The sequence below is a fragment of the Ailuropoda melanoleuca genome, chromosome 12 (assembly GCF_002007445.2).
Source record: "Ailuropoda melanoleuca isolate Jingjing chromosome 12, ASM200744v2, whole genome shotgun sequence".
In the NCBI taxonomy this organism is placed as follows: domain Eukaryota; kingdom Metazoa; phylum Chordata; class Mammalia; order Carnivora; family Ursidae; genus Ailuropoda; species Ailuropoda melanoleuca.
In genome coordinates, this window is record NC_048229.1 from 10011039 (window position 1) to 10034450 (window position 23412).

Below are 23412 nucleotides of genomic sequence, written 5' to 3' on the forward strand. Positions count from 1 at the left end.
TCCGCTCAGTTCGCCCCACCGCCTGAGGTCTGACCAATCAGAAGCACTGCCTCTCTGACCCTCCACCAATTGAAAGACCCGGGACTCTCCCTGGGTTGGGCTGAACGCGTAAGGCGGGGAGGGTGGGAGGGGAAAGGGGCAGAAATTATTTGTCCCGCCCCTTCCCCAGGAGGTGAGCAGGGAGTCCGGCATCAGCAGCGGGAGAGAACCGGGGAAAGACGTGAGGCTTGGCCAATCAGAGATCATCATGCAGCCTAGGTAGCCAATAGGTCGCGTCAAAGGGGAAATGGGGCGGGGCCGGCGGGGTTGAAGGGACGGTAGGCGGCGGATGGGAGAGCGGGCGCAGCTGCGGTGGTGGCAGCGGCTGAAGTGGCGGCGCCTGCGGTGGCTGCGAAGGCTCCAGGCTCGGGGCTTTGGTGGCGGCGGCGCCCGCGGGCTGGGCTGCGCGGTGCGGACCCCGGCGCGCGGTCCGGGTTGCTGGGGCGGCGCGTGTAAGAATCCGAGGGGTGCGAGCGATGGCCTGACGGAGAGGTCAGGGGTCAGGGGTCAGAGGGCGCGGAGTGAAGGGTTGCGCTGTGCCCTGGGCTATGGGAGGCGGGCAGAGTGGGCCCAGACGGGCTGCGGGGAAGTTGTCGCCGCGCTTTTCTCCCTCCAGCCCGGGCCGGGGGTTGGCGCCCGCTCTCCTGGCTCCCGGCTTCTTGGGGCGACCCCCACACGGGGGACCAGACCAGGGCTGGGAGCACGTGGGGCTGGAGCCCGCATTCCTTGTCCCCCACCCCACCCCGCCATCTGCTCAGCTCCCTGGCGCCCTGAGGCGCCCCACGCACAGAGACTCGAGCCCGGGTCAGCGATGGCTGCTGGCCGGCTTTCCTGGGACCTGTCCCCACGGATGATCCTTCCCTTCTGGGTCCTCTGTAAAGGGAGAAGCTAAGCCTGCCGAAGGAGCACTGGGCTAGGACTCAGGAGTCCTGCACTCTGTGACCTTGGGCAAGTCTCTTCTCCCCTCTGGGCCTCAGTTTTTCCCTCTCTACAAAATGATGGGCTTGAATTCAAATTGGGGGCCTGGACCTGCCAGGAGGTAGAGGGTAATGATTAAGTGGGGAGGCCCCTGAATTCAGACTGCCCTGTGAAATCTGGCCTCTACCACTTGCCTGTTTGTAAGAGGTTAAGTTAACCCCTCTAAGCCCCAGTTTTCCTCCTCTGTGAAGTGGGGATATTAGCTAAAAAGGATTTCTCAACAGCAGCGCTACTGACATCTGAGCCACTATTTTGATACTGTGGTAGGTCTCGCCTGTGCATTGTAGGATGGATGTTTAGGGGCATCCCTGCCCTCTGCCTTCGAGCACCACCACCCCCTAGTTATGATAATTAAAAATGTCTCCGTATGTTGCTGGTATCCCCTGGGGAGCAAAGTCACCTGGGTTGAGATCCACAGAGCTAAAATACTGCATGCATTGCAACCAAACAGTCACGTATTAAACAGTTAAAATAAAAACCTCTAACCATTACAATAACAGCAATAAAAATTTAGAAACCTCTTCTCGATGAGATGAGAAGGTTGATTGATTCTCTCGCCTGTAAGATAAACACGGGAGAGAATGGCAAGATGTTAGTTGTCAAAGCTGAGTGATGGATGGATACGAGGGGGTTCCTTTACATATTCTTTCTATTTCTGAGTATATTTGAAAATAACTGTGGTAAAAAGTTAAACCAAAATGAAAATAAATAAAACCTATAATTCTTAAGACAGCTGAATGGTAGCATCTCATATGGGGTTTCCTCTTTTGTCTCTCCACTATTGAGCTTGCAAAGTAAAATTTATCCCCAGACCTGGGGAGAACTTAAAAAAAAAGTCTTACAGGAAGTTGGCTGGGCAGAGAGCGACAGGCTTAGCAAACAGAATGGCGCTCACTTTCGCTGCCTAGTTTTAAGAAGATATTGACGCACAGGAACTTGCCGTGGTGATGTGGGAAAGATGCAAATTGCCAGGTTGCCATTTAGTGGGTGAGTTTGGAGGCCAACTTGATTGAGCCCACAAGGCCTCAGCTTGAGGAAGGAACCTGCTGCTGTTTTCAAGTTCAAAGGTCCGCTGTCAGATCTGCTGAGTCTTTACTTTGCTTTTGGTCCTACTCAGCGGAAATGGGAATGCGTATAAATAGGAACTGTAACAGGCTAGTTCTGAGTGTTTTAAAATTGGGAGTCCAGGATGAGCGCTTTTGCTGTGTGACTCTGGACTTCATTTTAAAAAACACCCTTCTTCTTCCTCCTAAAACCTAAATCTAGGAGAATAATGCCTTTATAAGAATGATAGGGGCACGCATAGGTTGTCTGCCACGCTAATGCTACACGTCATTGAAGCTAGGTGCTTCGTAAATACCAAGGCTGGGTCTTGTAGAAACTGTAGTGTAGTGGATAGGATAACAGGCCTGGAGCCAGACTGTGTAGTTCAAAGTTTGGCTTTCTAGCTGTGGGTTCTTGGGCAAGTTACTTAATCTCTCTGAGCCTAGACTCTCCCACTCTGTAATGGGGGCTAATAATCCTACTTACTCTTACGAAGTTTCAATCAGGTTTACTTAAAAATTGCTTGAAGAATCCCTGGTACCTAGTAAGTGTTCATTGAGTATGAGCTACTGTTATTTTAATGGTTGTATTTTTTAAAAAAATCTTTAAAATCCTCACAAAACACATAAACAAGGATAAAGAGGGATGGAGGTAGAACATCTTAGCCATAATCTCAATCTCCAGACATAATTATGCTTACATTGTCAGTATTTGTTCTTACAGAGTCCCCCCCATATTTTAATGCTATTACAGTAATAGTCTTTGTTGAGATATAATTCATATACCATAAAGAATCCACCATTTTAAAGGGTACAATTCAGTAGTTTTTAGTACATTTGCGTGGTTATGCAACCATTGCCACCCTCTAATTCCAGAACATTTTCGTCAGTAGTGGTTGTATTTTGATCATTGTTTTTCTCTTTTTATCCCCCAAACCCTAGAAGATGCCTCTGATGGAGGAGTTTCTGGGAAGCACCTCTGGGCCAGCGGCTTTGAAGGGGAGCTCAAAGCAGAGACTATTTAAAGCTCTGGACATCGCATCCTGAGGGCTGCAGGAGAAGAGAGCATGGCCGTGAGTTTAGACGACGACGTTCCCCTCATCCTGACCTTGGATGAGGGTGGCGGTGCCCCACTAGCTCCCTCCAACGGCCTGGGCCAAGAGGAGCTGCCTAGCAGAAGTAAGACTGTGGGGTGTGCCAGGGACGGGGCACAGCTTTTCTGTTTCAGGGGGTGAATTGTGGGCTTGGTGGTCTGGTAGCTAGGCACATGTATGCTAATGCCTGACCCCACATTGGACACAAACTACTGGGAGACTGTGGGGTCCTATCTTGCATCCCCAGCTTAGGGATGCTTCCAGAGAGGGAGCAGGCTGCCCTCCCAGGGCTCTCCCCTCCCTCAGAGTCTTACTTCCCTTGCACTTGAGGTACCCTGGCTTTGTTTGTGGATGCTTGGTGGGGCAAAGGCAAATCTGCTCTTTGGCTAGTTTCCCTGCCCCATTCCGTGTTAAAAAAAGAAACAGATTTCAACACCAGCCTCCTCTGTCCAACCTGAAACTGTTGGCAGGAAAGCAGAGATGACTGCTTCTCCACGCTGGAACTCAGTCCCTGCATTGCCCAGGACATGGCGGGAGGGGAGCAAGCATTTGTCGTGATCCATTGATTTGAGGGTGTGGGGTTTTGCTTTGTCTTCCTCTTAAATCAGAGCCTAGCACAAAGTGAGCCCAAGAGAAGTGAGCTTTAAATTTTTTACATTTTAATTGTATTTCTGGCAGAATGAGAGACCTTAAAAAGCTTTCTGGTCCTTGTCCCGGAGCCATTTCCCTCATAAGCTCAGGCCTTGGGTCCAGGAGAGCTGAAAATAACTTTGGTTTTGTGGAGGGTCCTAAGATGTCAGGGACTAACACTTTAGGATCTCCTCCATCTGCAGAGAGGGTACTGCTGTCCTCCAGTTCACAAGCGAAGACACTTGGGGCCAGGGAAAGACGAGCCTGGCTCCCCCGTCTCCTTTGTCCAGAGAGAACATAGTTGAGTCTCAGGGAGCTCCGCAGCCTCCCCTTGGAAGTGATGAAGGACAGCAGTGTTCCTGCGGATGGGGGTGCCGTGGGAGGCCTGGCTCCCTATAAACTGGCCTGTCCTTGCCACAGCGTGTTCACCCCACTTAAAATGGTAGAGCTGGGTGGTCCAGGAAGGTTAGAATAGAAATCAGATTCTTTCCTAAGCACCATTCAGGGCCCAGAGATCGGTGGCTCTGACTTCAGGCTCACTTCTTAAATGCCCTAGAGCCAGCAGGCTAAGCGTTAGGCTCTTTCTTATCTATTTTCTTAACTGAGATCTTTTTGCAGGGTAGGCAGTATTATCCCTTTTTGACAGAGGAGGAAACTATGAGTCAGAGAGGTAAAATAATATGCCCAAGGTCACACAGCCAAGCAAGTGGTTGAGCATAGATTTGAACCCAGGACTGTCTGACTCCCCTCCCCCTCCTCCCTGTTTTGCTCTCCTGCTTCTCCTCCTTGTTCCATCACAAGCCCTTAATAAATGCAAGTACTAGCCCTTAGCGTTTACGTATATTAATCTCATCATATAACCTGAAGATAAAATTGTTGTTATTTTCCATATTTACAGAGGAAGAAACAGCCTCAGAGAGGTTAAGTAACAAGTCCAAGGTCACACAGCTAGTAAGCAATAATGCTCCTCTGATATCCACCACCACACCACTATGTAAGGTGCTTTGAAGAAAGTGATGTAAATGAATGTGACCTAGCCTCAGCTTCATTTTTATTTTATTTTTAATGTTTTATGTTATGAGTTGGATACTCAACCGAGTGGGCCACCCAGGCAACCCCTCTTAGTCTCAGCTTCAAAGTAGGATACACCCTAGTAAGGGGGGGTGGTCAGGTCCACGGCCAACAAGGGAATGGACTGCAAGGGTGGGCGGTTGACATACTAAGGGTGTGGATCATTCTGGAAGTCGTCGGGCTCAAGATTCTAAATTGAAATCCTGGTCATTGTCATGGGTGCCTCTTTTAGGTCCTTCCACAGGATCAGAGCTGATGGTCAGGGTGTCTGGCTGTCCTGCAGATCAAAGTGGGAAGAGCAGCCTAGTTCTGTGTCAAGATCAGGTTTTGAACCACTGATGGAGCTTGAGTGGGAAATAGGCCACACAGACGATAAAACCAACCTTGGATGGGCCGCTAGTGAGGCTATTCTTATCTTGGTGAAGTTGGTGGCTTCTTTGGCTGTTTCAAAACAATGAAATATAAAACCATCAAGGTCCAGGGAAACTGTGCTTTCTGCACAGTGTGTTGGTGCCTCAGTTTCCCCCCACCCTCTTACAAGGTCATTTGCTCAAACCTCCAAGAACTAATAGGTATAATCCACTAAGGCTCATTGGCAAAACAGCCGGGCCTGTCCGAGGACACTTTTGGCCTGTGTTATTTTGTCCTTGGATTTTGGCATTGATCTTCTACCCAAGGTCCCCCGTCCCTGCTGTCTGAGCAGCCTGTCTAAAACACAAATCGGACCCAGTACTCTCCCCAGCTTGCAGCTCCCCAGGACCTCCCTGTCCCCCACGGAATGCAAGCCGGGCTCTTTAGCCGGTGTACAAGGCCTTGCATGCTCTAGCACCTTCTTGCCTGAATGGTCCCGTTTCCGGCCTTAGCCCGCAGTGTCACACTGCTGCTAGGTCTGCGAAACCCCCATGCATTCTTAAACCTCTCTGCGTTGCTGGTGTTGCTGTCTGGAGCGCCTTTCCCAGGCTCTTGTTTGCTGTTGTTTCTTGTTTCCAGTTCTGTCTTGGAAATCCTGCTGATAATCCCATCTCTTTGAAGGCTTCACCAAACCTCCCCTTCCTGACACGGCTAATTACTCACTGCTCTTTTCTTTTCTTTTCTTTTTTTTTTTTTTTAAAGATTTTATTTATTTATTTGACAGAGATAGAGACAGCCAGAGAGAGAGGGAACACAAGCAGGGAGTGGGAGAGGAAGAAGCAGGCTCATAGCAGAGGAGCCTGAATGTGGGGCTCGATCCCACAACACTGGGATCACGCCCTGAGCCGAAGGCAGACGCTTAACCGCTGTGCCACCCAGGTGCCCCTCACTGCTCTTTTCTGCTTTGGTATCTAGATGAGGCTTCCACTGTTACAAGTAGCTTACTGTGTGATAGTGACTTGTTTAACCATCTGATTACCTCCCGGGCCCCGAGTTCCATTCATCTTGGTATCACCCAGCTCGATGCCTGCAGTCTTATAGGTACTCAACAAATCATGGTGGAAATAAACCTCGTTGGGTTTCTGGAGCCGTGTAGCTAGCTCGTGGGAGTGGCCGCCAGGGCCCTGGTCAGAGGTGGGCAGCATCTCCCCCTGCCTCTTCTCCTAACCAGTGCTCGGAGTCTCCTTGCTCACAGTACAGCCGATCGTCCTAGAGGCTGCTGCCGTCACCCCCAGTCTGTGGCTGATGTAAACGCTTGCGGTATCAAGGAGTTGGCAGAATTCAGGCAGAGGCCTTCGGCAGAGTTGGCAGCTACGTGGGCATGAGCCACTGAGAACCAAGCCAGCTTTCTAAGGGCATGAGCCTTGGTCGGGCCTGGGTCTCCACCCAACCCAGCAACTGTCCCTGAGGCCTTCTGCTGGCTCTGTACCTGTACACTCCTTTGTTTTAGTCCACTCCAGCTGCCATGACGAATAGCGCAGAGTGGGGGGCTTAAGCAACCAAAGTGCATTTTCTCACCGTTCTGGAGGCTGGAAGTCCAAGATGAAGGTGTCAGCAGGGTTAGTTTGTTTTCTGAGGCCTCCGTGCTTTCCTTGCAGACAGCTGCCTTCTGACTGTGTCCTCACATGTTTGTCCCTCAGTCTGGGTGTCTGTGTCCTAATCCATTCTTACAAGGACACCAGTCAGATTGGATTAGTGCCCAGCCATAGGACCTCATTTTACTTTAATTACCCCTTTAAAATACAGCCACATTCTGAGGTCCTGGGGGTTAGAACTTCAACATAGGAATTTTAGGGGGGGACACAGTTCGGCCTGTAACCCTCCTGCACACTCCTCAGATCCAAGTATACAGGAACCTGGCTGTGCTGCCTATGACCTTTGACCCTATGCTAGGGGTGGCCTAAGTGGAGGGTTGGGATTGTTTTTTTCCCCTTTGTGGGCAAGAATGGATTTTATCCAAGACTCAGACGTCTCTGAGCTGTAAGAGCGGCTGCCGAAATGCTAATGGATGACTCATAGGCAGAAGATGTCAGCTTGATAAAGGACGCAGGTAGAAGCAGCGGTATTTAAAGCCTGGAAATTAGGAATAACCTGGAAAACGGGCAGCGGGGCTGGCGTTTGACAGCGTCGTTTCGAAATAGCCCACGGTCTGCATTGTGTATCATGATCTAGACCGCCACTAGACCATAGTGTCTGAGTGCTGGGGGCAATACGAAGGATTTTCCAGGGGAATTCTGGTCACACTCACCGTTTGCCTTCTCATTGCCTTTTGACCCAATAGTTGCCTAAGATGGGCCTGCACTCTGTGCTTTCTCTGGGTATAAAAAGGATTGGGGTCGAGGGGCATGGCCAAGACACTTCATCTCATGGGGCTACTTTGGTGCGGGTGGTCCCTGGTTTCCAGGTGACAAGCCATGTAGGGATAAGGCCTAAGGTAACAAAACAGAGGAGCCCCTGCTTCCTCCTTCACCCTGATGCGTAGTATGTCATCGCGAGTTACCTCGCTCAGTGCCGTATCTAGCAGTGTAGAGGGCCACTGTCGCCTTGCAGGGGGCCAACATGTGGCATCCTGGCTTCTTTTCCAGAGTCTTCATGCAGCCAGAGGCAGCTGGCACCAGGCTCAGTCAAGGTGGGCCAGAGCTGTTGGCCTTGGGGCAGGTGTAGCCAGGATGAGCTGGGAAAGAGCAGGGGGGCTGTCCACCCGAGGATGATCAACCTCAAGGTGACCTCTCCATGACAGAAGTCTGGGCCCACGATTCTTGCCCAGTGTCCCCGCCAAAGAGTGAACACCACCCAAGGGACTGATGTAGCTTTTGCCACTTGTGATACCCTGGGTGGTAGACTGATTCAGCATGTGGGCTCTCCTGGCTTCCAGTCCTAGCCACGTAGGGATCTTCACCTCTGTAAGCCTCAGCCTCCTAGTCTGTAGAGTGGGGTCACACTAGCATCTCCCAGGAGGGTTGTTGGGATTTAGTGAGATCACGTGCGTACTCCCCATGAGAAGTTTTCGGCCAGTCACAGGCATTGTTGTCATCGCCGGAGACTGGGCTGCTTCTTTGGAACATCATGGTACATGAGCAGGGGTTCTGAACGCAGGCTAGGATCTGAATCCTGTCTGCTTCCCTCCTGGCACTGCGGGTGGCCACTGGCGAGCCAGGAAGCCGAGGTAGCATGGCAGCTGGAGACCAAACAGCAATTAGATTTTCAGTCTCCTGGGGAGCCTGGGCATTTGGCTCCGCAGAGTCATTCCCTGGGCTTTCTTCGGGCCTCACCAAGGCAGAATGCCGGGTGTCACCAGGCCGGCGGAGGCACCCATTAAAATGAGCAAGCACCCAGCCTGCTGGGTTCCAGCCTCATAACCCAGACTGGAAGCTCTTCGTTTCCTCAGCTCTCTGCGTCTCAGACGGGGGATCCTGTCTGTTGCCTTGGGCCCCCCTGCCATGAAATGCCATCTCTCCCCTCTGCACACAGAAAGCCGCTGTGGCGAAATGGCAGTCGTGGCAGCTGGGTGCGGGCTGGAGCGCCGGCTGCGCTGCTGTCTCCCCCATTGCCTCGTGGGGGGGTAGTCTCTGTTCACAATTGCTCTGGAGTGCTCCATGAGCCAGAGCAGCCAGCTTCTCAGCCTCCAAGTCAGGGAGGGAACGTGGGAGGGCTTGGATGGCTCACAGCAGAGCGTCTCTGGGCCTCCTGATGGCGGTGCCCTCCCCGAGGCTGTCTCAAATGGTGGCCCAGGAGGGAAACCCAGGCTCTTGAGGGGAAGCCCCAAGACTGATGGTGGTCTCCCAACTGCCTCCATCCCACCTTGTCATTCAGGGAGCCCACGGGGCAGCTCTCCATTCTTAACCCTTTGCTGGGGCAAATTCCCTCATTTGGATGTGTCTTCGCTCCTTCCCTTCTCACCCTGTCAGTCCAGCTGAGTAAGGTCATACACAATGAAGATCATGGCTCTCGGGTACGAAGTCCCTACCACATGCCAGCCAGTGTCCAGAAGCACTTTGCTCGTGCTGGCTCTCTTGTTGGGTGGTCCCAGCAGATGTGTGTGTGGCCGGTGCTTTCAGGAGCCTCACAGACAGGCGAGGAAACCGATGCTCTGGGAGGTTGAAACTTACCCAAAGTCACACAGCCAGGAAGGGCCACAGCATCTAACTCATGTCTTCTGACCCCAGACTCAGGCCCTTAACTCATGTGCTGCATGCCAAGAGGTAAGCTCTGTGGTAGAGGGAGAATTTTAGGCTGAATTTTCTCTTCCAAAAGGAAGTCAGTTTCCCTCTTTCTCTCTTTCTTTCTCTCTTTTTTTTAAACTTTTATTTCCTACAAGGCATGTTATTCTAAATTGGAGTTCCATACCTAGAGCTCTTTTCATAGTGTAAAAATAGCCAAGCTGATGGGGTATCATTGTACATACTATTGGATCATCACAGAGGAACCGGAAAACATGGGCACGTGAAAAACCAGACCACAAAGGACACCCATGATTCCCCCCAGTAGAAAACTCCGGCTCTCTGCTCCACACATGCCCTTCCTCAGCTCTTCCTCCACATAGGCATTAGGCTCAATTTTCCATCACGGTGGTGGGGCTGAAAATGAGAACTTACAGGAGTCAAGATTGGGGAATAGAAAGGAAGGACAAAGGAACACCAGCGTGGGAGTGTGGCATAAGGCTCAAAAGGCTGGCTGGGGTCCTGAGGAGGGCGACCCCCTGAGGTCAGTGGTTCCCAGGGTATCCCCCTGGAGGACGTCCTTGGATTGGATAACTGAGTTAGGTCACGGGTGTTCGGGCTGCCTTTGGCACCGGGGGCCCCTTTTGCCTTGTTTGTTCTTTGTGGGAGGGACTTATTTCGCTGTAAAAATGTGTAGTTCTGCCTGTACTCGAACCATTCATGAGGATCTGGTTCAACGGAATTGACCTTGTAGCATAGGTCCTGGGGCCCGGCAGGCCTGGGGCTTCACTTCCCGGCAGCTGCCCCTTCACTCTGGCACCTGCTGCCCTGTAGGATCACAGGCTGGTTGTTCCCAGATTTTCCACTGTATCAAGAGAAGTCAAAAGCTACTTAATCGGAAGTCTTCTGATTTTTAAATATCGGTAACCAGTTCTCATTTCTTAAACACAGCCAACCGAATAAAGTCTGGTCGGTGGGCTGCTGCTTTATGACCTCTGAGCGAGAGCACACCCATTCAGCCTCGGCTTTCTGTTCAGAACCAGCTACTTCGAAACAAGGAAACAGTACACAACCGACCAAGGAACTGTGGCGCATGAGATGTTCCTGACCTTTGGGTGGCATTCAGTGGGAATCAGAACCGGCCAGGAGGTTTTTCTCTCTGCTTGCACATGATTTGCCTAAAGAAAGACCAGGTTTCGTCCATCTGTGGAATGGAGGCCAGAGCTGGGGGGTAGAAGTGCCAGGCACGTAAGGATGAGAGGACAGAGCAGGCGGGCGCATCTCCCCACAAACCCCTTCGCCTTCCTTTTCTGTTTATCCTTTCCTCCCTCTGGGCTATGATTCACATGACTCTGCTGGAGCGCCCATTTTCCATTCTTCTCATCTGCGTTCTGTCCAACTTTAAGGTCCTCCTCTCTGTTCTTAGCTATTTGATCCAAGCTGGCTGGGACTTTTTTTTTTTTTTTTGGCTTTTATTTTGAGATGTTGAATACTCAAGCAGGTGTTAGAAATAAAAAAAGTAGTAGTCTAATAGCTCGTGTCCGTCTCCCAATTCTCCTTGTTTTAATAATCACTGTTGTCAACTGAAAAACTAGAGCTTTTCAGCTGGCAGCTGCGTATTTTTTGAAAAACTTAGAACAACTGCTCTGGAGGTCAGAAGGAATGTATCAGATGTAGTTAAGGCTTGTGAAGAAAGGATGGATGGTCTGGTTGGCTGCGAGGCAGACGAGTATGTAACGTGTTCCTTTTGCGGCATGAATAACCGTGGAAGGGATTTGGAGGTTGGGAGAATAAGGGGCAGGAGGAGTCGGTCTGCCTGATATGGGGCTGGAGTAGCATCAGGAGAAGCTCTAGAGAGACTGTGTTTGAGCGTGCCGAGTCTTCAAGGAGATGTGCAGGGAGTGAAAGACCGTCCCAGAGGAAGGGAGCAAGGGGGCAGAGGCCTGGAGGTGTGGGAGTGGGTGGGTGTGGGGGGTGCTTGGGTTGGAGGGTGGGGAGGACAGACTGGCTCTCGATCTTGGAGGTTCTGTCCCCCTCCACCCTCAGGGGCAGGTCAAGGAGCTGGGACCTCATCTTGGGTGATGGAGAGGCCCAAAAGGGTGCTCTCAGCAAGAGAGTGACATGGTCATGTTTCCAGGGAGTGTCTGAGAATTCATGCAGGGCGCTCTGCGAGGAGTGGTTGGAGCTGGGTGTGGAGACTGGGTAATGTGGTGGCAGCCCAGGGACCTGGTGGACCTGTTTTGTTCTGCCTGAACAGCGTTTTCAGAAGTGGCATCATCAAGCAGGCCTGATGCTTGGTCACGGGATGAGCATGGAGCACCTGTGGTCTCACACACCCCAGCTTCCCATGTTTGTTACCCCCTGGGGCTGGTAGGCATTGGGTTTGTTGCCTTTGGAGTAAATTCTGGTGGGGACGGCGCTGGCGGGGACCGCGCTGGCGAAGATGGCGCTGGCGGGGGACAGCGCTGGTGGGGACGGCACCAGGGCAGGTGTGACACTGTGGCAGGAGTCAAGAGACTGAGTGACAGTGAAGGCTCAACTAAGGGAGTAGCAGACGGGCCTGTGGCCGGGTGGCATGTAGCAACAGGTGGGCATTGGGGATGCTGGGGACACAGTCAGGGGTGGTGGCGTGGGCAGAGGGACGGAGGGTGTGCCTTCCCTGTGCAGGCCAGAGGCCAGTGCCGCAGGGGCTCATGGGATGTGGGCCGTGGTTAAGAGTATGCGCTCGTGGGTCAGACTAGCTGAGTTTGAATCCGCTCTGGCTTTTACTGCCAAGGGTTAAACAAGGTGGCATGCCTCAGACCTTCCGTACAGGGCCTCATTTACACCAGATGGACCCCTTGGTGGATGTGAGCCATCATTAGGGACAGAGCAGGCAGACCTATTTTCTGGAGAGCCTACAATGCCAAGTTCAAACTTGGTTGAGTAGGGCTTGGGAGCTTCTGTGTCTGTTCGGGCCAGAAAGTGACGTGATGACAAAGCATCTCCCCTCTGACCTCTTGCCAGTGCTGGTTGCCTTCCCCAGCCACCATGATGCTCTTCCTTAGAAGCACTGAGGTGGGCGAGCCTGAATAGGAATAACTTTTCTCCCTGGAGATTGGTGGAGAGGAAACTCCTAGGGTGTTCTTTAGCGGCAGGATCCAGGTTTGGTGTTTTTCTCACTTTCCCGACAAGGCTCTGGCCTTCCCCAGGGCCGGGTCACGCGCACAGCCTTGGAACTCAGCACCGCGCCTGCCTCGTGCTAGGCGCTCAGGAAACATCTGGACGATGCAGAACTGGGGAGTACTCACACACGCTCACCTGGCCCAGGGCATAGGTGAGTACCTCCTAGACACATCAGGGGCTGCGCCCGACAAGGGGAAGGGGGTCAGGGAAAGAAGAGTGAGGTTGGGATGAGTCTATTCCGCTGTGCCCTGGCCCATCATGCCTTTGCTAGGTCCCCTGCGCCAAGCCCTTAGGATCAGAAAGGACCTTCTCTCCTGATTTAAAAAAGCATGGCGTCCGACTGTATCCGGCAGATAAGTTTCTGCTTTGTTCCAGTGCACTGGCACAACCCCCGGAACAATCCATTGTAATCGAGGGTCGATCAGGAAGTTCTTAGTCGGCTCAGCCGGGAAGCTAGATCTAACTTTGTCTGTCCTCCTAAACGATAAAGCCTTCGTGTGTCGCGTTTCCCCTCTGTGGGGAAAAAGAGGGTTGGATTCTGTCCTCGTAACCACCCTTCATGTACTGAGGAAGTTAATACAACTAGGGTATTTGGATTGCAAATTTAAAAAATACATATATCTATATATATATCTGTGTTTTAGCTATAAAAGCAAGCACAGAGCATGATATTGCAGCCGTAGTGTCTTTTTATTTTTATTTTGGAAGGCATGATTTAGGGGCTTTGTATTTCCACGAAAGCCTCAATTATGTTTGGGGACTCTCCTCGGTGAAGCGCCATGGCTTCAGCCAGCTTATGGACCGACACTCACAGACATCTCCCACGAGCGCCCTGTGAGTTCCAACCCTGCTCCCAGGCCCGACACTGAATCCAGTAGCTGCAAATCAGTGTCCTTTATGCTGCCTTAAAGTCTGTCTTTCCCCGAGCCAGTCTCCTTACTCTCTTGTTGAAGGCAGCAAGCACTGTGACACTGGATTGCAGGAGGAAAAGACGTGTGCGACAACGTTTCTAGCTGGTTTACCCTCACAGGCCGTGTGCAGTAATGGTGTGCACCCCCATTTTGCAGATGTGTGGTTTGAGGCGTAGAGAGCGAAACGGAGGGGGACCCATTCGTTCCGTCACTGATGGTGGGCGCTGGGGCAGGCAGGTGTGTGGCGAGCTCTAATCCCAGACCCGTGCCACCTCTGCTCTCAGGCCTTGCCCGGCGGGAGCGCTTCTCTGCCCAGGCTCGAGCGGCCTTGAAGGTTTCACTAACCTCAGAGTGTAGACAAGGAGACTGTAAACTTCCACCCGCTCCTGTGGTGAAGGTTAGGCCAAGTTCTCGGATCAAGTGTAAGATGAAGCCCTTGGAAACCAAGTGCTCTGACCCACCTTCCCTGCCTGGCTCCGAGCCCCTGGCAGGGGTCCCAGCACTTTCCAGGCCATGAGAAATTTCTTCTCAGTTACACTCTGGGCTGAGCGGCCTCCCTTTTACTCCACCCCAGACCTCAGGACCGATATCAGAAGTCTGAAAACATGGGACTGTTCATATAATCTCATTTGCTTTCTCATTTAAACCACTTTTCAGTACCAATGTCCCCGGGGGTTGCTGTCTCTTGCTTCTGATCTGTCTCCCCTCCAACTTTCTCCAGCTGAAGGCCTTTGTCCTGTTGTTCCACCCAGCCTTCCCCAAGCCTCCCTAACCAGTTAGGGTAGTGGCTGCCAGTCCACACCCTCCCATTCTCTACACTGTCTGCACCTCCTTCTCTGCTTTCCAGGTGCAGAGGCCTGTTCCCTCCCCAGCACCTGCATGTGATAGATTTGATTAATGTCTTACGGACTGAATCAAGGTTCGTGTTGTGCCATGATGGATTCCTAAAGGTTGTAAGAAAATGGAATTTTGGTGAAGTAGATAATTTAAAATATGGGCAAGAGGGCTGAGTTTGGCAAAGCATCTTCATAGTCTGATTAATACCCCTGAGTTCATCCTGGGTCGAGTTGAGTATTATAAACCAAGTTCCTTTCAATCAGGGTTTAACCTGTTTGTGGATGTCTTTCGAGTGTCCCTGTGATGCCTGTTGGAGGCGGCTGGACAGGGGAGGAAGGCGTAGTGCCCCCCACAGTGTAACGTCTGGGTAGCTGCTGTTGTTTTGGGTGTTGATGTGGGGCACAGATGTACCTCTTTCTAGTAGTATAAGTTTTGCAAAGGCAGAGACCGTGTCTTTTCTACTCATAGCCTGAGCACTTCATAAATAGACGTGAAATTACGTATCTGGGAGTGACTCACCAGGTTCACAAAACATCCAAGGCCCCAAGTGACTCTGTGGGTCCCAGTGTAGCCAGCTCCTGGAGCCATCTGGGGTGACAAGGAGACTCATACACATGTGACGGGTCAGAAATAGTCCCGGCAGGGCCTGGTCTCTGTTGCCTCTGGGAAGAGCTGACTTTTTGGATGGTTCTAGCACTTTGTGCTTCTCTGGGAGCCCATACATGTCCCATAATTGCTGTGGCAGCCTGGGGTGCTCAGCTCCCACCTTCCCACCCCTCACCCCACCACCCTGCCATTGGTAGGCTGCCTTTTTTCTCTTGCTATCATCTCTCTTTTTGTTGGATTGGGTATTTATTTTAAAAAAAAATTTTTTTTTTTTTTAATTCCTTTAGCTCTTGCTGAAAATCAGCTTGGGCAGAGTGATGGTGTGCAGTGCTGGCTAATGGCTTGGAGCCCCTCCAAGCTGCCGGATGTGTTGGCTTTCACTTGTGGGTGGTCGTCGACAAGCGTGATGCCTCCTCTCTATGACTCCTGAGGGTGCCCTCTTCTTGCGGGCTCGGCTGTTCACACTTGGCTGGCTGGCCTCGTCGTCTGCAATTGCAGTTTTTACGGCGCACCCCAAGGCCGGTCTGGTTGCCTCGACAGGGCACAGATTTGTTCAGTACCAGAGCCGGCTCAGCCTGCAGGCCCATTGGCCCGTGTGCTGGTGCTGCAGGTTAGTTTGTGCTGTTTTCATGTGTGGCGTGCCCAGCGTGTCTAGAGACTCACAAGTCTGGAGACGGGGCTTCCTTGGGGAGTTCTCAGGCCGTTAGAAACGTGTGTGTGTTGGGTGGGCGATGTTGTCTGCCGGCACTCTACAACATTCTACTATTTCTCCAGAGACTCTCGTCTACAGCGAAGGATGGGGTTGAAGTTTTGGCGTCACCGGCTGGTAGCTGTGCAGGCTCGGGTGAGGAGCTGAGCCTCGGTTTCTTCATCTGTGAAATGGGGATAAGAATACCTCCATTCAGGGTTGACACAAGGGTTAAGTGGGAAATTCCATATAACATCGCCTAGGACCAACTCAGTAAGTGGAAACAATAAGTAATAATAAAGTATCAGGGTTTCATTTTCAACACAGTGGTGATGTTGCCCCTTCCTGAGCCCTGAGTAGGCAATTTAAGGACTCTGGATGGAGGGCTTGAACGTGCTCTTTCTCTTATTAAATTCCCTGACCTCCTCTTAAGGACTGTTAGCTGGTTTGGGGATTTTCTTAAATGGAAAATGGAGGACCAATGTGTTCACTCGCTTGACCACCATCCTGGGCGCACTACAGGGATTGTGTAACTCAAGCAGCTCTGTCTTCGCCCACTCCTTAGGTTGGCTTCTTGGTTTCCATTGTATTTTTCTTTATCCGTGATGCCTCTTTTGGGCTGCCTGCCCCACTCGACAGGAAGGGAAACTGAGGAAAAAGGAAGAGGAGGCCGAGGGCAGTGCCTGACCACCAACTGCGCAGGCTCTCAGACCCCCCTTGGCTCCTGTGGGTGCAGCAGGAGCTAGACAAGCGCGGGTCTCTTGTCAAGTGGCATGCCTTAGCCCTCCAGCTCTTTGCACGATGTCGGCTTCCGACCACTGTCACCTCCCCAAGAGGCCCAGGCCTCTGGCTACCTCACTCCTCATTGCTGCTCTTCCGAGCATAACTGCCAGCAGCCACAGAAGGTCCAGATGCTGGGGCGTGGCCAGTGTTTGTGAAAGCCGGGTCCAGCCAGCCCCACAGGTGCTCCCAGGCAGGGGCTGGTGCAGACCTCCGAGCTGTGCTGACGCATCAGCTGACGCATCGGGGGCATTGTGGAGGGTGAGTCTCATAGCCAGACTCGTCCTCTGAATGCCGCTTGTCTGCTGACCCCTTGCAGGGGCTCCAGAAGTGCCCGCATGTGGTGAAAGATGCCTCTTCTCCCCGCACGCTCTTCCATAGCTCCCTTCCTCGGCCCCGTGTGGTTCACAATTAGCATTTCTGATGCTTCCAAGTGAACGCGGGACAGATGTTCGCACAGGTGCTGCACTCCTCATTGGGTAAACAGAGTGGGGCTTGCAGCCTCTGTGTGTGCGTGTGTGTGTGGGAGAGAGAGAGAGAGAGAAGCAATGGGGGGGGGCTTTTGATGGGTACGCAGACCTTACAAATGTCTTTTAAAGGCACCCGAAGCACTTTGCACACGGTAGGTGCTCAGCAAACACTTAGTGATGGGTGATCAGTACCAGTGAAAGCCCTTTGTTTCCATAAACCCAGTGACACAGGAGCAGGAAGCAGCATTGCAAGTTGAGTCTTGGAATTGACGGATGAAGGAAGGAGAAATCCCATCCTTCCCGCAGGCATCCGGCAACCGCTTGCTCCCTCTCCACCCCAGCAGAAGTGGGGGGTGATGCTGGGGCTCACAGTAGAGGCCAGCCCAAGGTGGTAAGGAGGCTTAGGCAGTGGAGGTGAGCTTTGGGGGCTCCCAGCGAGGCACCTGCCCTACACAGGTGCGCTCATGGTGCTGCCCTGGGAGAGCGAACTTGCAGTTTTGCCTCGAGGCATTTGCAGGTGTGGTTGCTAGGGCCACCAAGACTGGCCACCTGCTCACGTGTTTCCGATCGGCACACCTGGTCAGGTTACTTCCCTTTGGAACCCACTGGCTCCAGTCCGTCTCCCTCAGCCGGCCCCGCTCCTCCTGCCTGGTCTCTGCCTGGGTCAGCTTCAGGATCACCTAACCCTCTCGAATTTCCCAAACATGCCCTGCTTTTTGCTTCTCTGAGCTTTATGCATGACCTTCCCTGTTTCTGGAATGTTCCCCTCACCCCACCCCATCCCCCTTGTGAACTGTCTTTGTCCTTCATCCTTAAGCATTGGCCCAGACATCACGCCTAAATCCCCCTGCCTCTGCCCATGAGCCCCCATGGAGGGCAGTTCTCGTACCCTTTTCTAGGTTGTTGTAACTAAGAAGTGACTTTAATGCACCAGAATCACATTCCTTCTCTTGCCTCCTGATGGCGAGCCCCATGAGGACAAAGTACATGGTTGACTTTTCAAACCTGACACCTGGCACAATGGCTAGTATACAGTAGGTGCTAAATAAATGTCTTTAAATTAAATCATATTTATATCAGGAAGGCCAGCCTTTTAAAATTCCACCCTCCCTTGTTCTCCCCCAGATGACTGCATGATTTATGAAGCCTGGAGAGTGGCTGTCAAGGTCATGTTTGCAATGTCAGGGTGCGAGTGCGAGTAGCCAGCTGGGGGTGGGCACCTGGGGCAGTAATCACTACCCTTAATTACTAAGAGGCACTCATGTCCCAGTCCGTCCCAAGAACCTCTGTTTACAGCTACTGCTCTCAACCTTCTAGCCATTTCCCTGCCAGTTCAAGGCCCTTCTGTGGCTGACCTCCTGTATCTAGAGAATCTCTCTGGATTTGGCCACGTCGGTCTTTGTGAGCTGCCAGAAACGAAGTTGAGGGTGGCACAGGGCATTATCCTGGCTACTTCCAAACCAAGGCTCCTTCTTCTAGAACAGTGCTTGACCCATAGTACTGGCCTAGTTGAGGCTTTTGTTTTTCCTTTCCTCCTCTTGGCCTGAGCCTTTGGCAGGACTGGTTTTGGGCGTGAGGCCAGTGATTCAGCTACGTTGGCTCTGTGCCAGTCCTCGCCTTTCTGGAGGTCAGTATATCTGCCCAGGGCTTTGTCTGTGTTTGCAGTCTTTCCTAGGGTGCACTGATAACGCGGATCTACCTCCCACACCATCTTGCAACCAGTCATCTGAAAGAGAAGACCTGAGCAGGAGGAAATGTGCACTTTGCTTTGTTGCGGCAGGGTGTCTCTTGCCCGATTTTTATCTGGGGGCCTTTGAAGAGCCAGCCAGCAGCAGAAGCAGTGCCCGGAAAACTCATCAGTGTCACTCTGGTTTATTTTCCTCTGCTCTTTGAGTTTTTTCCCATGGAGTGGGGCTCTCAGCGACAACTGGTGAACGGTTGGGTGATGGCTTATTGTCATTCGGGTGGGCACTGGTTTCTGGAGGGTTCCGGGTGCTTTGTCTGTGCCGCCCGGAGCACAGCTGGCCCCAGTCCCAGTTAATGGGTGGAGAAACTGAGGCTCTAGGGATTCCGATGGCGAACTGGGGGAGGGGAAGGGCCCAGTAGGGAGCAAGGCTTGAAGAGGATGTGCAGGGCCTGTGTGTGTATTTGAGAATGGGCGAGGTCGTGTACATGTAAGAGGAGGAGAAGGAAAAGGAGCAGAGATGGAATGAGATCTCGGCATATACCTGCCCAGCAGCCGTCACAGTCTGGCGTTCCTCGCCATCCCGGAGCTCATAGGCCTTTTATCCACAGCAGCCTCTGGTCCTAGGCCTCAGAGGAAGGTCTCGGTGGCTTCCCCAGCCCACGCAGACCCTGCCCTTGCCGGGCGGGGGTTGGATCACAGAAGCCCTCCGCGCTTGCCCGTTCTTTCCCTCTTTCCCCGGTGCAGCTTTATGGCGGCATATGGAAACTGTTTCTATTTACCCAGCCCCGCCAGGATGCTGCTGCACGCTGTGCTCCAGCGAACGGAAACCTTGGATTCCCCGCAGGGTCATTTCAGAGGCTGCATGCAAAGCAGCCAGCTGTTTTGCAGGGAGCGTCTGGGCCCTGTTACATCAGCACGGAGGAAGCGTTACCATCTGTGCAAACAGGTCATCCTGGTTTGGCGGCCTGTCCTCTGAATGGGGAACTTTCCTACTTGGAGTCAATTTTTTGTTACTGTTGTTTTGTATTCTAATGCCTGCCTGGGCTTTTTCTTTCAGCCAGTGATTTTATGTTCATCTCCCGGGGCTGGTTGCCAGGATTCAGGGACGGTAGTTAAGGAGTGGGTGTTGCATGAATCTTTAGTGGCTAAGGTCTTAGTCTGAAGAGGCAAGAGGCCACAGCCTCGTTTTCACAGGAGCACTCTCTGCCCAGGGCAGCAGAGGTGCAGAACAAAATGTTTCCCTTCGGGAACTTTCCCCGGAGGCACAGAATGGGATCTTACTGGTTGCCAAGAATGTTCCTGGTCAGCTTCCTCCGGCCCTTTTAAAACCTCTTTTAAAACCTCTTGCAAGCAAGAGCCAGTGGAGAAGCTGGCTTGCTGGGAGGGCCTGGAAGCCTGCTCCTCCCACCCTCCTGCACCTGCTGTGTCTTTTTCCCTTCGTCCCTCCTGCTCCCAGTCAGTCCGGCCGCCTCCCAGGAACCTGGACATGCTGAGGCCAGGGTCGCCAGCCATTGTCTTTCTGGAGGAGGTGGTGAAGGGCCAGGTCCCCGACAGCCCCGTGGTGAGGTCATCCCGTCTCCACCAGCTGGGCCCTTGCGGTATGCCTTGACCTTGCCTTTCCAGCTCACCTGGAAGAGCCCACCCTACTCCGGGTGAGGACGGTGCCAAAGTCTGAGGTCGCATGTGTTAATCCTCATGAGGTCTCTAATAATCCCCGGTTGGGCTCAACCTGGGGTGCTGTAGTGAGAGCCCCCCTGACTGCTTGTTATCCAGGACTCTCCCTGTGCAGGGAGCACCCATGGGAGCACCAGCCATTCACCTGGAGGCCTGAGGGCTGGTATTTCTCCCAGGAAGTGCAGATTCAACCAGGGTGTAGGCAGGCAGGGCAGGTGGCTGCTTGCAGCCCCCGGGGTCTGAGGCTCCCCAGGCAGACGATCCGGAGGAGACCCAGTGGGCAGGATGCGTGAGCCATAACCAGGATGTGGGGACACGTTATCCCCTGGCACTTCATGCCTGGTAGAGACCAGTCAGGGGAACTAGGAGTCCCTGTGCCGCCTCTCACATCCTGCTTTGAGGGAGTCTTTCCTAAGGAAGCCCACAGGGATCTGTTCCCCAACAGGCAGGGCCTTGTGCCCCCAGGCTCCCCACCATCCGAACCACAGGCCCGCCGTCTGTGTGCTTGGGCTCAGCTGCCCCCTGGACCCTCTGGCCCCTGACCTGCCCCCTGCACCCCTGCCTTCCCTCCTTTATGGGCTGTAATTGTCCTGCCCCTCTTGAGAGCTGCTGAGCCTTTGAACATGCCTTATACTGCAGCAATAAAGCACTTGGGATTTGGAGCATTTCCATCACCTCTGTGGCCACTTTTCCAGCCTAGGAAGTGGGAAGCAGTGTTCAGGGGCAGGGAATTAGGACCCACGTGGTGCCCCAGCCCCCCCATTTGCTGTGCACTGAAAGTGCTTCTGGGTTTGGCTGCAGGGCTGCCCCCTCTGCGTGAGGGCTGCCTATAAAAGGAACAGGGCAAGCCAGGGGCTCCCTGCCTTCCATTTGCGCCCTTTGTATAATCCCTAAATGTGCCGCCCAGCTGCTGGAGCCAGGTGTGAGGGGGCTCTGTGAAATCTCCCATGGCTTTCCTGAAAAGCCCTGCAGCCTGCCCACCGCACCCCCCCAACCCCGCCACGGCCTTTCAGCCCTCCCCGCATATAAGAGCCACAAACAAACTGTGGGGCTTTGCCTCTGGGGACCTAGTGAGCAAGCCAAGTTCTGTGTTCTGAGCAAGCATCAGGTTGAATGGTTAGAACAAAGTCCGCCCTGGAGGGGAGACTCCTCCATTCTTTCCTCTTGGCTCTGCCAGTCATATTTTTCTTTTTCTTTTTCGTTTTAAGGTTTTGCCCTGAATTACTCTTACACGAAATTGTGCCTCTCCAGCAAATCCTTAAAAGAATGATCTTTAGAAAACGCTGAGATCAAATCATTGCCCCTCAACGCCCTCTGGCACTCGCGCTGTAGTCCTGAGGGAGCCTTCCTGCCAAGCTCTGTGCATACTTTCTGGGCCCTGCCCTCTGGTCACTGGCCAGGGAGTGTGTTTCTGGAATCTTTGGGGAGGAGCTTCATTTCGCTTCAATACAGATGTTTGTGGAGCATTTGTCCATCCTGTCCAGCACTGTTCTGGGCCCTGGGGACTCCAACAAGACAAAAGTCCCTGGCCTCACAGAGCTGACATTCCAGGCAGGGAAACAGGCACTAAACAGGCCAAGAAGTAAATAAATGCCCTTCCAGGTGGTGATACAACCCCAAGGGGAAGCACAGACCAGCATAAGGAGGACAGGGTGTGACAGTGACTTCCAAAGATGTGAGAAACCCGGGGAGGGCAAAAGGGAACAGGAAGTGCAGAGGCCCCTAGGCAGAACCTTCCAGGCCTGTCGCAGGACAATAAGGAGGCCAGAGGGTGGGTGGGGCAAGACATCTCAGTCTCATATGCCGTTTTAAATCCGGGGAAGGACTGTTCCGGAGAGCTGGAGGTTACAGTCTATTTGGAGCAGAGGAGTGATATCATCTGACTTAGGTTTTTAAAGGATTATTGTTACACTGAACTACAAAGTTTACTAAAAACACACACACACATACAACAAAGGACTTCTCTGACTGGCCTAGAGACTAGACAGAGCCAGTGCAGGGGGCAAGGAGCCCAGTTGGCAGAAGGGGTTGTGCTTCTCTGGGGGAGAGGTGGCTTGGGCCATGCACAGGGCTGGAGCGGGTAAGCCGTGGGATCTCATGGGCCGGGTGAAACCCGTGTCTGGGCGTCAGTCAGCATAATGAATGAAGGGCATATGAGGGGCTAAGCCTCCTGACTTCCAAGGAACCTTCCCGCTCTGGGTTTCCTATGGGTGTAGCTGCTTGCTCAGAGCTTTAGGTCAAGGAAAATGTTTTCCCACCACCCCACCAAGACCTTCTGCCTGTCTGTCATTCACTCGTGGCCCTCCCTAGGCGTCCCAAGTGCTCCAGCCACTGGGAATGGCAGTCTGTGTGAGGCCCGGTCGCTTCTCTTTGATGGCTCTCACAGCTAGTGAGGGGTGAGTGGTCAGTGGCTCTGGAGGGCGAGCCAGGAGGTGGGAATGCTAGACTGGGCTCTCCTGCCCACTCCCCAGCCCCCAGTCTCCCACCTCTGAAAGGTGGTCATTGAGTTAAGTGGTCTTTACCGTCCATTCCAGACCTGACAGTCATTGTTTCTAAGATGAGCAGCAGAAAGTACCCCCAAATCTATGCAGTGCTCTGCAAACTCACAAACACAAGGAGAAGGAATCACCAGGAAAAGGAAATGCAGCAGCCTGGCCAATGACTATGGTAGTGTCCAAATGCAGACTCTGATTCCCAGCCCATAATACACCGTTCACGCCCCTGCTCCCCACCTGCCCGAGCACATGGGGTGACCCTCCACTGCATTTAGCATGGTGCTTCCGAACACAGACCTGGTTCTCTTTCTAAACATGTGAGACCCGGGGCAAGTTCACACATCGCTCTGGGCTGCCGTTGCCTCATCCGTAAAATGGGGACAATCATGGTCCATTGGGAGGATTAAGTTCTTATGTATATGGAGTGCGTAGGAGGATGCCCAGCACAGGGGATCGGCGCTGTAGGTGCGAGAGTCCGTTATTTGGGCAGAAGCTGAGTTGCTGAGCTCGAGACTATGTAGATCTGTGGGGCTGCGGTTACTCAGGGGAGCGGGAAGGGTGAGTGTGCTAAGAGACGCCCTTACCCTATCTGTGCAGCCAGGCGGTATTGGTGGAAGCCTGTTGATAACTGGCAGGGTCTAGGTGGCTGCACCCCCCCCACCATGGGAAGCTC

General features: G+C 52.8%; 1 protein-coding gene across 7 annotated transcripts in view; it reads left to right on the forward strand.

Annotated features, from left to right (window-relative positions):
• Positions 1 to 306: 306 nt before the first annotated feature.
• The window catches only part of TPCN1 (two pore segment channel 1), a 59145-nt gene continuing 36039 nt past the window's right edge, over positions 307 to 23412 (forward strand). Inside the window, exons 1-2 of one of the 7 annotated variants that reach the window (XM_011232414.3) lie at positions 307 to 531; positions 3003 to 3239. In XM_011232414.3, the coding sequence (XP_011230716.3) occupies positions 3128 to 3239 (112 nt within the window). In that variant the 5' untranslated portion in view covers positions 307 to 531; positions 3003 to 3127. Of the gene's footprint in view, positions 532 to 3002; positions 3240 to 12617; positions 12743 to 23412 lie in introns of those variants that run through there. The other 6 variants (XM_034639219.1, XM_034639217.1, XM_034639220.1 and 3 more) reach the window with 6 other exon arrangements.